Source organism: Anguilla rostrata, chromosome 11 (assembly GCF_018555375.3).
Source record: "Anguilla rostrata isolate EN2019 chromosome 11, ASM1855537v3, whole genome shotgun sequence".
In the NCBI taxonomy this organism is placed as follows: Eukaryota; Metazoa; Chordata; class Actinopteri; order Anguilliformes; family Anguillidae; genus Anguilla; species Anguilla rostrata.
The window spans coordinates 23,051,482-23,066,463 of NC_057943.1; the positions used below are offsets into that span (position 1 = coordinate 23,051,482).

The following is a 14,982-nucleotide window of genomic DNA, read 5'->3' on the forward strand; positions in this document are numbered from 1 at the left end:
TTAAAAGGATGAGGTCCCTGGTTGTTGGTCCTTACCTATGTTAGCATCTCAGTCCCACACAGGTTGCCTGTCAGCCCCTGTACATACTGAGGGGTGCTGGCATCAGAAGCTGACACGGCCCACCCTGAACTCCAAACCCTCCACGCGGAATTCCGCTTCTCTTCCGACGACACAGACGCGTAACTACGGATTCCGAGTCCTCTGAAGGAACGGGGTTATGTTTCAAAATGTGCAAATGTGTGGTGGAGACACTGAGAGCAGAAGACATGTACCAGTCTTTTGTTCCCCACCCCCCTCCCCCTTCCCCTCCCTCCCTCCCCCCCCACTATACGATCGAATAAAGGTCTACACAAACCACAATCAGAATGCGACAGCTGTCCGAGTCGCCGAGCTCAAAGCCCGACGCAAAGTAAAATGTACGCGTACAAAAATAAAATCTGGGAGCACACTCTCGGGTCGGCAGCTCGGGAAATCAGGTGTGGGGCCGTGCGAGGCTGGTCCTCCCTCTCTCTCTCTCTCTCTCGCTCTCTCTGATGCGTGTCCTTCGCCCCGTTGGTTCCTGCGAGAGTACCCTGGCTGTCACATGGCAGCGCTGGTCTCCTCCGTGGAGTCCTGTCGCTGCAGCAGTGTGCGGTCCGCCCAGCACTCGAGCCTCGACCCCGCCGGTGACGCGCAGGGGCTCTGCCAGAGAAAGGAATCTGCGACACCTCAGGAAGCCCTTCACCTCCCTCTGTCTTCTCTTTCTGTTTTTCACACGCTGACCCCCTCGGCGCCCCTACTCTTCAGCCTTCACAGTAGTCTCCCAGCAGCTGCCGGACGCGGCCTTTGCTTTTCAAAAAGAAATTAAATCAAGTCAATATTTTTCTATATCTTCCTTCCAAAATAAAAGTCCTTGAGTCCAGTGGTGCTCCCGGCCCGCGGTGCTGTAGGTCCTGGGGCTCGGGCGGGGCGCTGCTGACGGACAGTTGCTCCGGGCGACCGGTCTCAGCTCTCCAGGGACATGGCGCCGATCAGCTGCTCCACCTTGTAGGCCAGCCTCTGCTTCTTGGCCTGCTCGTCCTGCTCCAGAGCTGCCGTGAGCTGCAGCACAAAGACAGGGGAAAGGCCTGCTAAACACGCGGACACAGGAGCTCCCCGCCACGCAGGGCGGTCACGGCGGCCGTATCCCAGCGCTCTGCTGACAATGACGCCATTTTGTCAGCGATGATTCTGTTACTGCTGTGGAAATACATACGCGGTATTTCACGCCGTGAAGGCGTGCATTCTGAATCGCACCTCTTTTATCAATTTGGATTACATTTTTATGCAAAAGTGTCAACTTAAGACTTAAGGTCTGGCATTTTACAATGTTGATTAAATTTTTACGGTTGTTTTCATTAAGCATGACCGACTAAATTAGGACATAAAATTTTTGACATTCTAATTTACGCCAATGGAAATACAGCCACTTTTTTTTCTTTTGCCGTCACAAAAGAATGAGGCTGCAATATCTGGCGGAGTTTAGCAGCGTGTGCATAAGGTTTAATGGCACAGATATTGTATGAATATAAATTAAGAGGGAAAATCTTATTAATGTCTAACGTCAAAGAGAAAGCCACAGCATTGTTAGATGATATCTGTAATCACACACCTCTGCCGTATCGCCTAATACGTTTTTTTATATTAACATGCCATTTGTCAAGTCTTGCTCAAAAGAGAACCCCGCAGAGGCTGCTGCATCTCCCCGGATGCGAGGTCTGAATGAATGTGAGAGTGACACCCCCAACGGCACTTGTGATTTTATGTGAATATCAAAGAGAGAAAATAAATTAGATCAATAAAACCAGTGTCAGAATGGCATCGCACGCTTCTTAATCCTGACATCAATCAAATGTAAGAAAGACAAAGGGAACTGTTAATATGACAACCTCTGCTTTCCCCTTTCACTACAAAGTGTGCATGTGACTCTTTCCTCATCGACAGACTGCAGAGAAAAAGCAAGAGGAAACGTTAGTTTTTTAAAAAGAGTCGATCTGGCACATTCCCAGCTAACACATAACATTCTCACAACGTCACAGGCAATGTTGCGGGAACGTTAAGCACTGGCTGGGATGTAACTTGTCATTAAAAAAAAACAAAAAACTAAACAAAAAAACATGTTCCTCATGGAGGAGGCACAGGCCTGGCAGCGACCCTGCTTGGGGCTCCAGTGTGGGGCTCCAGTGCGCCCCTCTTCCCCTTCACCCGCTAAAGAGCTTTGAGATGCTGGCGGGGTCCGGGGCCCCGGTCACCGGCGGCCCCGTCTATTATTAATGCGCCCGGCCCGCGCAGGTGCGGCTCCTCCCGCCATTTCCGCAAATCCCTTTAAGCCGGCCGTATTCCAGAGAGCCCGCTGCACAGCCCCTCTGAAGGGCTGTGAGAAAACAAACTCACCAGAGGGGGGGGGGGGGTGGGCTTAACCACTGCACACTGGGAACGGGGGGAGAGCAGAGAAACAAGGAGAAAGAGAAAAGAGAGAGAGGGGGGAAGATATTGATGAGAGAGGAGAGGCAGAGAGGAATTGGGAGAAACAAAGAGCGAGCAGAGAGATGAGAGCGGTTGGGAGAAAATACCGAGGAGACAGAGGAGAGGGAAAGGCAGAAGAGAAAGAGTAGAAAAAGGATAGTGGGGGAGAGAAATGGCAGAGGAGAGAGAGAGGAGAGAATGCCAGAGGCTGCTCTCTCTGCAGCTGCTGCAGGTGGGCTGTGTGTGAGAGGGCCAGTTTGGTGTTTTTCATATGCAGGCTCATGCAAAGGTCAGGCTAATGGGCACCAGGAGATGGCCTGATATTCCGCACACAGTGCCTGTATCACCAGGGTCACACAGCTGAGTGACGGACACCTGCCTGGGCATTGATCGCAGCCCTCTGAGGGCGGCGGCCTCTCCTGTGATGTTTATAAGAGCCGATCTGCTGGACTGCAGCTGTTCTCCGCAGGTGAATGGAAAGAGCTACCGCTATCGCTCACCGCTCGGCGACGGCTACACACCAAAACAGTGCTCCAGGCATCATGGTGTGAAGCAACCTGGTGCTCAGCTAAATGGGTGCTGGTCCTTCTCGATCCATCTTTCCACAGCAGCGGCAAGCAATCCGTAGGATTTTAGGCCTGGCTGCAGCCGGCAAGTACCCATAGACCACAGCTTGGAACAATCAATTTGTGAAAGGGAAGAATTTAGTATTACGTCATGTTTTCGAAAGCTTATATAAATATCCCAGATACACTGCACTGTATAATTACTTACATAATAACGTATTTTTGGATTGCCAGTGTCATTGTGACACAGAAGTGTCTCAAGGCCCTGTTCAGGGCACCACAGACAAAACAGTCATTTACAGCGACGCCGCACAAGAGCTCTATTTCTGACCTAGCCAGGATTCTAAAGACACAATGAGGATAAGGACCCGGCATTCCAAACTGAAGAGCACTGCACTCAATTACAGCACCAAAAACACCGCACGGAGCGTTCAGAGAGAAAACGCCGCTTTGTTATTAAAGACCCGCGGATTACCCAGCAGATCATTCACCAAATGCCATTTACACTAAACAAATTAACAACAACAACAAAAAAAAAAACACAACATTGCTTCTGCTGGAGGACTCAGGCTCCAATCTGTCACGGTTTTAACACAGAGACACGCTGTGTAAAGAAGCGAATGCTCCACACAGGGGCTGGGGCGTGCTAACGCTAACGCGGACGCGGCTCACCTCTTCGCTGTACTTGCTGACGTAGGAGTAGATCTCGTTGAGGGCGCTCAGCATGTTGAATTCGGTGGAGTGCAGGCGGGCCTGCTCCGCCAGGTAGGCGTTCATGTCCTGGTCGCTGATGGCGGGCAGCCGGTTTATATCAGCGTAGTACCTGGGGAGACGCAAGGCGGGGGGGGGGGCGAGGGTCAGAGCAGTCGGCCCTGGGTGCAGATTTCAAATTTGCCCGCTTTCTGTGTTCGTGCTGAACCCAACACCCAATCTGGTGATTTGGCAGACTGCAAACAAGCACATCCTCCCCTCTGAAACCTGAAGGCTCTTTCCTTCAGTCCACTAGTGAAGCTCACACAAACAGAGGAGGACACTTAATGACTTGCCCAGAGGAGGTCGCTGGTGCACAATGAGACACGGACATCCCTCCAAATGAAACTCCTCCCCCCTGGTTGATGCTGCAGCCATTTGTGCCGGCTGTAGCCGACACTGGCACGGTACCATCTTGAGTTCTGTAACTGGGTCCATCCGCCCAAGCAGCTGTCACACGCATAAATATTCCACCACAAACTAAACTCCCTTCATAAAACTGTAATAGCTTGTTTTAGAGCTCTATATTTCCACTGTCAACCACCTCGGTCTCATACATCTCCTTTACCTGAAGTTGCCCTTGGGAAAAATAAAGTTATTCTATAACTTTTGAGAGCATTGTTTAAGACCGCAAAAAAATATCTACGTCCCTGAGATCACTTTCAGTGTCACAATGAAACTCCAGTGACACCCTTTCAGAAAGAAAAGTGAGGGAGCTTTGAAAAGTTTCCTTTACCTCCCTTCTCACTTGTAGCTCCATGTTTGGGAGAGACAGGGACCGACAGAGAGAGAAAGGGAGCTCTCAAACCCGCATGATTCCTGACGGAGCCTCACCTCTCCACCCAGCTCTTGTAGTTGGGGATGTCCTTGGCGTAGAGCAGCTTGTTGGAGGGGGAGTCCTTGCCCAGGCGGTGTTCGGAGGTGGAGCAGGAGTCCATGAAGGTCTGGGCCACCACCGACAGGCAGGCGTCCGTGATGCTGCTCTTGTGGATGTCGAAGACGAACTGCGGGTTCTTTATCACGTTCACCCAGAAACGCAGCGGGAGGCTGGGAGAACGCAAACAGAGAGATGGGTATAAAGGGACACATTTTAAACAACCAACAGTCTTTACGCTTCGGGATCTCCAGTCCTAGAGGGCTACAGTGCCTGCTGGCTTTGTTTCAGCACTTAATTTAAGAAACCGGTTGGCTAAAGAGTCCACATACATTGTTTCCAAGGCCTAAATTTACCTGTTGGCTGAAAGGAAAACATAAAATCCTACAGACAGTGAGGCCCTCCAGGGCTGCAATTTGAGACCCTTGGTTTCACAGAGCTCCTACGCGCAAATCTATTTCTGCTCAAGGTCTATCGATATGCTGTGGCTCTCATTTCCCTGAGCTCCCTGCAGTTCCCCTCCCCGCCTGAGGGCTGCGCTCTGCGTCACCCAACCGGCCGGCCGCCCTCACCAGTTGCTCTTCCACGTGTGACGCACGTCCGTGTCGTGGATGCCGTGCTTGTCCGCCTGCTCGTCCAGGAAGTCGAACATGTACTTGATGGCGAGGGGCAGGGCGCTGCCACGGTGCACGGTGCTGAAGAGCGTCTCGAACAGGTCGTCCACGAACTTCTGCAGCGTGCCCTGAAACACACACACACAGCAGAGATGGAGATGCACCAGAGACACACCCAGATTCCATCCACTGACAGGCCTCAACGCAACCACGCCCTCTACCTCACAGCCCCTGTTCTGTCTGCGGGGAGTACAGAAACACTAGCAGACATCGGCCGTGGCCTTTCACTGCTCAACCAAACGTAGCCGGGTTTTCACCAAATTCTAAATTCAAAGTCTAAATTCGGTCAAACCATTCTACATTTTGGCTGAAAAATGTTTTCTAGCTGACTAGGACATTGCCAGGAAAAATCCGGGTAAAACATGAGCTAAATTAGCGCTAACCAAGTCTGTTTATGTCAAGCCATCTCTCAAGCTAGATTTCCACCCCTCTAGGCATCTAGACACCATTTACATACATAACCACCTGGGCCTACAACAACCATTGGGCTATTTCGATATAGGCTTTGATGTGATGGCTACTCTTGGAAGTAACAGACCCAACCTTGTAAACAGTGTAACGACACCTGAAGTGACCCCACATTGAAAACATTTAGTTTTTACTGCAGTTATATACTGCAAATTGATTTCTCGGCTACTTCTGTCTTTGTTCCACTAAAATGACAAGTCAAGCAGGTTGTTTCTCTGTTGAGGAAAGACTACAATGAATAAGCAAGAGACAAGTGTGATATTTTTGTCAGATAATTTATTGAAGTGTGTAGATGCGGAAAATATCAGCTCTCATATGAGAGAATGTCAACGAATGTCAACCATACATTTCTCCTTGCTTGGCTTAACGCCTACGCCTCCTCTCCCCCATTCTGTCTCATCGTCAGTATTCTATAAACCGAATGTCCTTGCCGGATTTACTGCATTATGACAACCAAATAGTGTAGAAGTTGTAAACGTATCTGAAATAGCTTGCTATAAGTCAACTGCACAAATCAGTTATTCACACCATAGTTACATTAAATGCGTGCAATTTGCCCCAGGGGCATTTTCGTTACGTAGAACCTAAGCAGTTCTCATTTTAATCACGAGGACAGCTACTCTTCTACAAGTAAAATTTCATTTTACGGTCAAATTCCCTTTGAAGAGGCCCAAATCTTACAGACATTTCCATGATACCACCTGACCATGCCACTGAGGATCCTAGCTGAATAGCCCTTGTGGGTTGTCAGTTAGAAGTCTTCTGGTGGTGACAGGAGAGAGCGCGGGTCTCAGCACTTCGGAGGCACGGTACCTTGGTGGCCAGCAGGCGGGTCAGGTAGATCTCGGACACCATCTTGCTGCCGCGGTCGCCCTCCTTCTGGTCGCCGTGCTCGTGGTTCTTGACCAGGTGCCACACCTTGACGCCGCTCTCCAGGTCGGGCGTGATCATGGGGGCGCGGGAGCGCAGGCTGTCGGGGCTGCCTGTGTACCGGAAGGTGGAGTCTGCGGGAGGGAGGGAGGGAGGGAGGGAGGGAGCGGCGGGCGGAGGGATAGAGAGAGAAACAGAGAGAGCGTAATGTGACACAGCAGCCCAGGAGCACTCTGTCTGAGAGCCCACCCGCTCACAGCCAATGCTGCCACAATGAGCCGTGCCCTTAAAAGGCCTTCACTGCACAGGTAGTGTGGAGTGTAGCCTCAACACAGCTCAGCTGTGTGCACCTGCACACACACACACACACACAGCTACACACACCTCCACACTGCTCCCCAGGTAATCATACCCATTCTTCAGGAGCTCATTACAAAGCTCAGACCCCTGTGCCCTCTCTCTCTCCTCCATGCCCAGCTGCAAATGGAATGACTCCAGATTAGTTACACCACATAAGTAAAGTGCATCGCTGGATAATTTCATTTTAAGGACCTGTGACGATGAGAGAGAGAGAGAGAGAGAGAGAGAGAGAGAGAGAGGAAGAACGTTGGGTCTACACTCTCCGGCCAGAACATTCCGGGCCCTCGATGCGGTCAGGTTGTGCCAGCGAGCCCCGTGAGAGAGACTGATGCGGTACTCTGATATTTCATTAAGCTCCGCCCGCTGGCCGCCAGGGCCCTCGCTCCGGCGAGAATGCATCTGTCCCCGGCCCATCCCTCATGCAGGATGAGACGCGTCTCTGCCCCCTCTCCTTTTTAAAGGCATTAATAAACACCGTCCCCCTGCCGCACTGTGCCGGGGACATGCAGAAGCGTCCCTGTCACGGCCCTAATCAATACATCAAAAGATTTCTAATAAGTTAAGCGCTCCCCCCCCCCCCTCCTCCTCCTCCTCCTCTGTCCCTCCCCCTCGTGATGCTTCCTTCCAGGGCGAAAGGAAAATCAGATCTCGTCCTCGCCGCTTCCAATTAGCATTTCCCCCGGAGCCAGGCGGAGCTCTGGGGACGGGCGAGCGGCGGGTCTCACCCGGCATCAAAGGGTGCGCGGGACAACAAAGTCAGCGAGCCGCGGCGACTTAGCGCCTTGAGCAGTTTTCAAAGGCGGTGGACTGGACCACGCGCGTTTGGGGAGCGCAGACTTAAAATCCCGCTTAAGCCACAGGCTGCTTCAAAACTTCTCACGTCCGTCTCTCTGTCTTTCCCCCTCTCTCTCTCTCTCTCTCCATCTCTCCCTCTCTCTCTCTCTCTCTCTCTCTCTCTCTCTCTCTCTCTGTCGAGTTCACCTGCCCCTTGTTTTAGCCGTCTTTCGGGCGAACAGCGTAACGCTTTTTCCGATTCCGGTCGGGGGCGTCTGCTCGGTGTCCAGGACCGCTCGCTTGCTGTAAATTGAGGCGAGATGCTAAGTGGCGGCGCATTAAACTGATATGAATCAATCAGCGGGTGCCCGCGCGCAGCTGCGCCCGCCGCGCCGCCGCGTGATTGATGGGCGGCGGGCTGTGCCAGCAGACCGCCTGTTTTATATGCAGCGCAGGGCCCCGCGCCACCCGCCAGCCCCGCCCCTCCCCGCCACCGCCGCCGCGAGCGCCGTCTTCGTCCTTTCATTTACATCTCCTGAGCGCGGTGAAATATTCAACAAGCTGTTTGCAATAAAACAGGCTCAGGCTCCTTGGAGTAATGAAGAAAACTCATAACCACATGATGCAAAAAAACTTCATGATGTACCGTTTATTTCAACATGTTGAATAAAACAAGCGCTAGTATATCTGTACTCTTTAACGCACAAATATGAGTGCATGAGTTTATAAACACACGCATGCATGCCTGCACACATACAGACACTATATAACGGCCATTACAATACCAGCAGCCTCATTAAGAATGAGGTATAGCCTCCCTGCTGAAAAACACCAGTAAACACTGGTCTCCAAATGCTGGGGGTTGGGCTTCTGGCCCAGGCCAGTAACTTAAGTTTTACAGCTGGGTATTTCTGTCAGTGTTACGTTACATGCCGTTAAACAATTTAAAAGCTCTTCCGTCCGCCATAGGACACAAACAAGTGTGCAATAATAACAACCAACAGTAAAATACACTTTTGAAAACGGGCAATCATTGTTTCCTGTGTCAAATCTGATCCAATCTGGCAGGCTAAAGGTAATTTTGTGAAGATAAACAAATTCGTTGGCTCAAGTAAAGGGAGAAAACAGACTTGTTTTGAAGGGGGGGAACTTTTAGCACCGTCTGTGAACAGAACACAGACAGGCAGAGAGGTCTGCATGTCCCTCATATCTACAACACAAAAAGGCATGTTTATGGTTGCCCGCTGAGCTCCAGGCTCCTTCACTGCTAAAGACCCACAGCCAGGGTAGATCTGATGGGCTGGGGAGAGGGAAAGAGCTGACAGGCCCAGGAAACCTGGAGCTCTATTAAACGTGTTTCCTTTACACTATGCACACAAAGGCCTCTATAATCACTTGCTGGATTTAAAGGTTTCTTCTCCGTGCTGAGCTGAGAGCTGAGAAAAGGAGTTGGCCCACACCGGCGCCGAGCGGCACTCCTGCCGAGCCTCGCGCTCCAGCCCCATCCCTGGTAATTGGCCGCGCGCAATTTTCAGTTTTCGTTTGTGTTAAGCGTAATTCACAGCGAATAATTAGCAATCAGAGCGGCCTTCAACTCCGCGGGCCTGGGCCCGGAGAGGGCCAGATGGGGGCCTGCGGCGCACGCGCTAAGTGGCGCCTGGGGGGAAGGAGGTAGCACGCGTCAGCCCATTACAGCCCGGCCCTGAGTGGCAGCGGCCGTGGCGGAGGAGCTACCGTTGTTATTCCTTACCGTAAGATAGACTACCCACGTCTCCCTGCTCCTCAACCCCAGCCTGCATCCAGGCTCTGAAATAAACAATGCGAGGAGAGCCAGCCTCCACCGGCAGCCTGTGGCCTGCGAGCTTTCACACTGTTCTCACTGTGCGTGACACAGCGCCTCCTACAGGACGCACCAGCTACGTCATTAAAGCACATTAGTGTACCTATAGCAGTAGCCTCCCAAGCCAGGCGCATACCTTGCAGCTAAAACCCTGGGAAGAGCAGTGCAGCTGCCAACTTTTCAGACTGTATGATACAGCATTTACTAACCAATCACACAAACTTACTGAAGCTAGGTCTATGGCTCAGTTCAATGTAATTACATTTTTATCTGCACAGCATATTTACAGAAAACAGGAAAATGAGGAAAAATCAGGACTGATCCCCCCCACAAAAAAACAGAAGGTGAGAAAAATGATTCAAGGTGAGAACAGCGATTCAAACATAAACTATGAGACACAGGTTGAATAGCGAGAGGTGTGCATGAAAGATGTTACATTTGCAGTCAGTCCAATGCCTAACTGGGCAAGTCCCTGGTGTGCCCATCACCGTTAGACTAAGTGCTGTTTCCAGACTGAGGCGGGGTGCTGAGACAGTGGTTACGCACAGATTACCCTGAAGGCTGCATTTCCTCAAAGCTCTTTCAGGTCAGGGCTGATTTAAAATACACACCGAGTTTCTGAATATACTAGTGGAGTGACTTGTCGGTTTTATGGTGAGCAGAGAAAAGATTAGCGGAAAAGTTTTTTTTTAATTTTTTTTATGAATGTGGAAAGTAGAAAACACAGACGTTTTTTGATGAATGATGGTTGCTTGAGGTCAGCGTTCTATTAAAATATCCGATCACATAAGAAATTTGCAAAGTAAAATGTTTTTTAATGAATGATGGTTGAGGGCAGTATTCTATTCAAGTATCCAATAACATAACAAATCTTCCAAATCTGCCAAGTAAAGTAGGTTGTGGTTGCAAACAGTTTCATGGTCGCTTCTGGTGACAGGGAGTGCACAGTAGAGGGGTGAGACACAGGTGGAGGTGAGACTCACCGTATCTGCTGATGGAGGTGCGAGATATGCTGGCTGAAGGGGGGATGTTGTAGGACGACGTCTGCTTGGGCACCAAGGCCACCACACAGCGGTCCGACACCTGCGCCAGAGGAGGGGAAGAGAAGGGGAGGGCTGGTTCAGCGGGGGGCGCCAGAACAAACAAACATGCGCATTGTGTTTACAGGAATAAATATTTCCTTTTCCATTCCGATATTGAATTACTCTGGAAAAGTTCCTGAGCTATTTCAACAATGTGAGTACTATCCATTCAAGTAGCGAGCCCTGCGCAAAGGCACAGCAGTGCCCTGTGGCTCACCAGGGAGTCAACCTGCAACCTGCAAGACTCCACACAGATCTATACCCCACACTGTTCTTAACACTACTCCACACAGATCTACACCCCACACTGTTCTTACCACTATTCCACACAGACCTATACCCCACACTGTTCTTACCACTATTCCACACAGATCTTAACAGTGTGCCCTTACCACTACTCCACACTGCCACCCCACTCCAATGCAATGTTGGCATGTACCAAAAAGGTCTATGTAGCCATGCTTCACATGCTTGTTAAGGTTGAACAGCATAAACTGGCCCTATAAAAACATCTTCTATCCCCAGCCCCACAGTGGTGTTAGGACTGAGGGATGACATCACTAACCCAACATCTGCATGCCTAACGAGCGCGCTCACACCGCAGGGAGGGCCGCGTCTGCGAGCACGAGCGCGCGGAGCCCTCCCTCCCCACGCCGCCGGCCCCGTTCCTACGCCACGTTCAGACGCGCGATGCTTCTCAGCGCCTTTCTCCTGCTTTCGGCCGTTTAACGGCTGTATCCGTGGAGAGGCTCTCTGAGAGACGCCTCTGGAGGAGCGGTCTGGACGGGCTCCACGGCCGCGGCGAGCGAGATTGCCTCCGTTGTCATTCTCGCCGCTCCGCAGTCATCGCCCCGATGACGAGCTCTTCGGCGAGGACGGCGCGGAGCTGGGGAAGATCCGCGCGAGCGCCGCCGTCCTGCTGGCGCATCCACACCCGGGCGCTGATGCGTCATTGTTGTCTGGGAGTGAAGCTGAGACGTCTCGCAGTCCTAAGAGCCTGCCCTCCATTTTACCTTCATTTTTTTCTGTAGCCATTTCCTTTTTTTTGTGGGGGGGGGGGGGGGGGGGTGCTTCTCTGATCTCACACTCAATGATCTGAACCGCACTGAGGCACAGGGAACCAGGAGAAAAAGTCTTTCATTTAGATTCCTCCACTGGACAATGAAGCAAACCTGAGATCTCAAAAGAGAAAGAATCCTCCCGTCACCCTGCTAAGGTCACCTCTCCCTCCCGTCCTCTCTCTCGCTCCCCCCTTTCCCCCCTCCAGTCAACGGGCCATAGTGCCCTGTCTTCACGTGTCTTTTAAGTGGCGTGTGCGAAAAGGTCCACGTTAATATTGCAAATACTCTCTTCCCTCCCTCCGTTCCCTCCAGTATTTCCCCCGCCTCTGCTCTAACCCATCACAGCGTCATTAATCCTTTTTCTCCCTGCATCCCTCACCACAAGGGGCTCCATTGGGAGGGCTTCCACGTACATCTGCACTAGCGCCGTGGCCCGGTAGAGATGAGCCTGCTTCGCTCGCTTGGGCTGTGTGACCACAGCAAGCACGTGCCAATGCGTGGGTGTGTTAACCTGAGACTCGTAGACATGTTTTCAAATTTTCTGGATTCAGTACAAAAAGAACAAACGAGTCGAGTGGAAACCGTTCCCTTTCTCTGGAGCCAAAATCCTGTATTTTTGCATTGCCTCATGCTTGCACTTCTGCGTGCACGCGCGCGTGCTTTTATGTTCGCTGAGAGCGGGGGAAATGGACTACAGTGTGCTTCCGACACGACAGCGCCGTGCAGTAGCATACGGCGACCTGGCATCCAGGCTTGGTGGAGGTATTTTTATGCACGAGTGTGGAGACGTGTGTGACAGTGAGAGAGGAGTGAAAGGACCAGATGTGATCAAAGTGCTGCTGGGAGTCTATTAAAAATCTCTTCTTCTTTTCTTTTCTTTTTTCTTTTTTCCGAATAGGGGTCCGTAAGCTCCTTTTCCCCCAAAGCCCTTCTCGCCAGTAATGCCCGAAGCAGCTGACAATGGTCCACCTCCTCCTGGTTAATGACCAACCCCCCCCGCCTGCCTCTCGCACCCCAGGCCCCCACTCAACCTCTCTTGTTAATCTCCAACAGCCAAAACCAGGGTCACGGTTGCAGGAATGTGGGTTCTGATAGCCATGGCCGAGAGAGGAGGGGGAGGGGGAGAGAGAGAGAGAGAGAGAGGCTTCAAGAATCCTCTTTGAATTGCTCCCACTGCGTTTCTGTTTTTTCTTGGTCTGAATGGAAAAAGTCTTCTCTCTCCTCAAATCACCAACCCCCCCTTCCCCCCTCCCTCCCTCGCATCCTGCTTCTCAGGTTTGCCTGCCTCCCCCCTCCTCTGACTGCAGGAGCCTACGGTGGTGCCAGAGAAGGGCCTATTACCGCTTCCTCCACCGCACTCCCTCTTCTTGCTATTCCTGTTTTGGCTCTGTTATTCCTCGTAAAAAATTGAAAAAATAAAAATAAGCATGGCTGAAAGACAAATGGCAGTTAGAAAACGGGAAGCTTCATAAAACTGTGAGTGATTGAGACAGGTGGATTTGCCCTTCAGGTATAATCTCCTGCCGCAGGGCCTGATACCAGGCCAGGTGTGATAAGGCTCAGCCTCCCCACCCCCACCCCATTTCCCAAATCTCTGATGCCTCTGATGCACAGACCATAGATCGCTATCTGGGGGATGCGAGTAGCAACCCCGAGTGGCCTCAATGCCATCCACCTCCCATCCCTCTTACACAGATAACCGAATACAGGTGGGGACCCAATGAGCCACATTAAAATCATTTTTAAAAGGTACATAAAATAAAATTTGAAAAGATTTTCAAAATCAAAGAACCACATGCTGAAAAAGGAATAAACACCCCACGATCTTTTGGATAAAAGGGTACTGCTTCATTGTTTTGGTGCGATCTGAACTTTGGCCAAGAGAGCCGAAATTTGGAGCTGTGGAAAAGGGCCTATTTTCCCATGGCTTTTCGGAGTGAGTCATATCCGAAAGCTGACTCAATCTCCAGCAATACCTGCCACAGCCATTCCAGGTCTCACCCTCTGACTTCCTGGGGCTTGTAAAGCCTTTTCTCTTCCCCAGTAACTGCACAGCCTGCTGCCCCTGCATAGCCCACTCCAGTAAACATCCGGTACCGTCAAATTTTGATATGTGAATCAGCACTTACAGACACATGTGCTTATTCACGTAGTCTGGCCCGGTACTAGCCAGCTGGCTGCTGGCTAAAGTAGTTATTAGTTGTAGCTACATATGTAGTGAAGCAGAACCCAATGTTCACAGTGCATTTAAAGCAATCTGTAGCATCAAGATTAGATAAATCCAAATTTACAAGATGTGAACAGAATCTAATTAAACGTTACTTTATCAGACTAGATACTTCTGGTCATATAGCGTACAGTAGCTGGCTGAGCTATCAAGGAAAAGTTAGCTGTCTTGTATAATGCACAACTGCCAGCTGGTTAGTAAATGACCATACCAATAACTACACGTACACAGGCATAAAACAAAGCGCACGCAGTGTTTTGCGAAAGTAGTGTTCTGCGAAAACTGCGAAAGAACTGGATACTGACCGGAGCAGGCTGTGCAAGGGCAGCGGGCTGCACAGTTACAACCCCTGTGCCGCACACAAAAATGACCTGCAGGCAGCTCTCCCGCTAACACCGGGAGGAAAAAGCTTTACGCTGACCGCCAAAGAACAAAAACAAAACCAACCACATAAAACAAAATGAGGCAGGAGACAGACATTTTTCATCGCTGGCTTTGATTTCCCTGGATAGATGGGATTGGGGATGAAAGGCATACTTGTCATTCCCTTGTTGCCGGAGGTTTCATAGTGCCATGGGTTTCAGTGCAATAAAGCAGGCTCATTAAAAGGCATCTACTGCAGGATTGAGGGCTTTGAAACATCTGTGACAGCACAGACTAATATGCTGCCATTGGCTGGTTTGGAGAGATGGGACAGGTAGGTCTGAGCCTCACCTATTCGCCCTCTTGCCTTTCTTATGGTATAGTGAGGTCACACGGGGGTTTGGGGGGGGGGGGGGGGGGTGTATGTGTGACTTGCCCATGACCTCCAAAGACATCACAACCTGCTTGCCTGCATGGCACACAAGGTCACTAAAGCCTTGAAACACAAAAGAGTTCCAACTGCAAGATTTACAATGAAAAACATTGCTTTGTCTGGAATGTCAATTGCTCTTATACCATCTAGTCAACA

General features: G+C 50.8%; 1 protein-coding gene across 1 annotated transcript in view; it reads right to left on the reverse strand.

The window, feature by feature from the left end:
* Positions 1-302: 302 nt before the first annotated feature.
* plxna2 (plexin A2) overlaps positions 303-14,982 on the reverse strand; it is a 213,662-nt gene continuing 198,982 nt past the window's right edge. Inside the window, exons 27-32 of the mRNA XM_064298828.1 lie at positions 10,644-10,743; positions 6,630-6,820; positions 5,247-5,416; positions 4,635-4,847; positions 3,723-3,873; positions 303-1,080 (exon numbers count right to left, since the gene is read on the reverse strand). Coding sequence (XP_064154898.1) covers positions 985-1,080; positions 3,723-3,873; positions 4,635-4,847; positions 5,247-5,416; positions 6,630-6,820; positions 10,644-10,743 — 921 coding nt within the window. The 3' untranslated portion in view covers positions 303-984. The remainder of the gene's footprint in view (positions 1,081-3,722; positions 3,874-4,634; positions 4,848-5,246; positions 5,417-6,629; positions 6,821-10,643; positions 10,744-14,982) is intronic.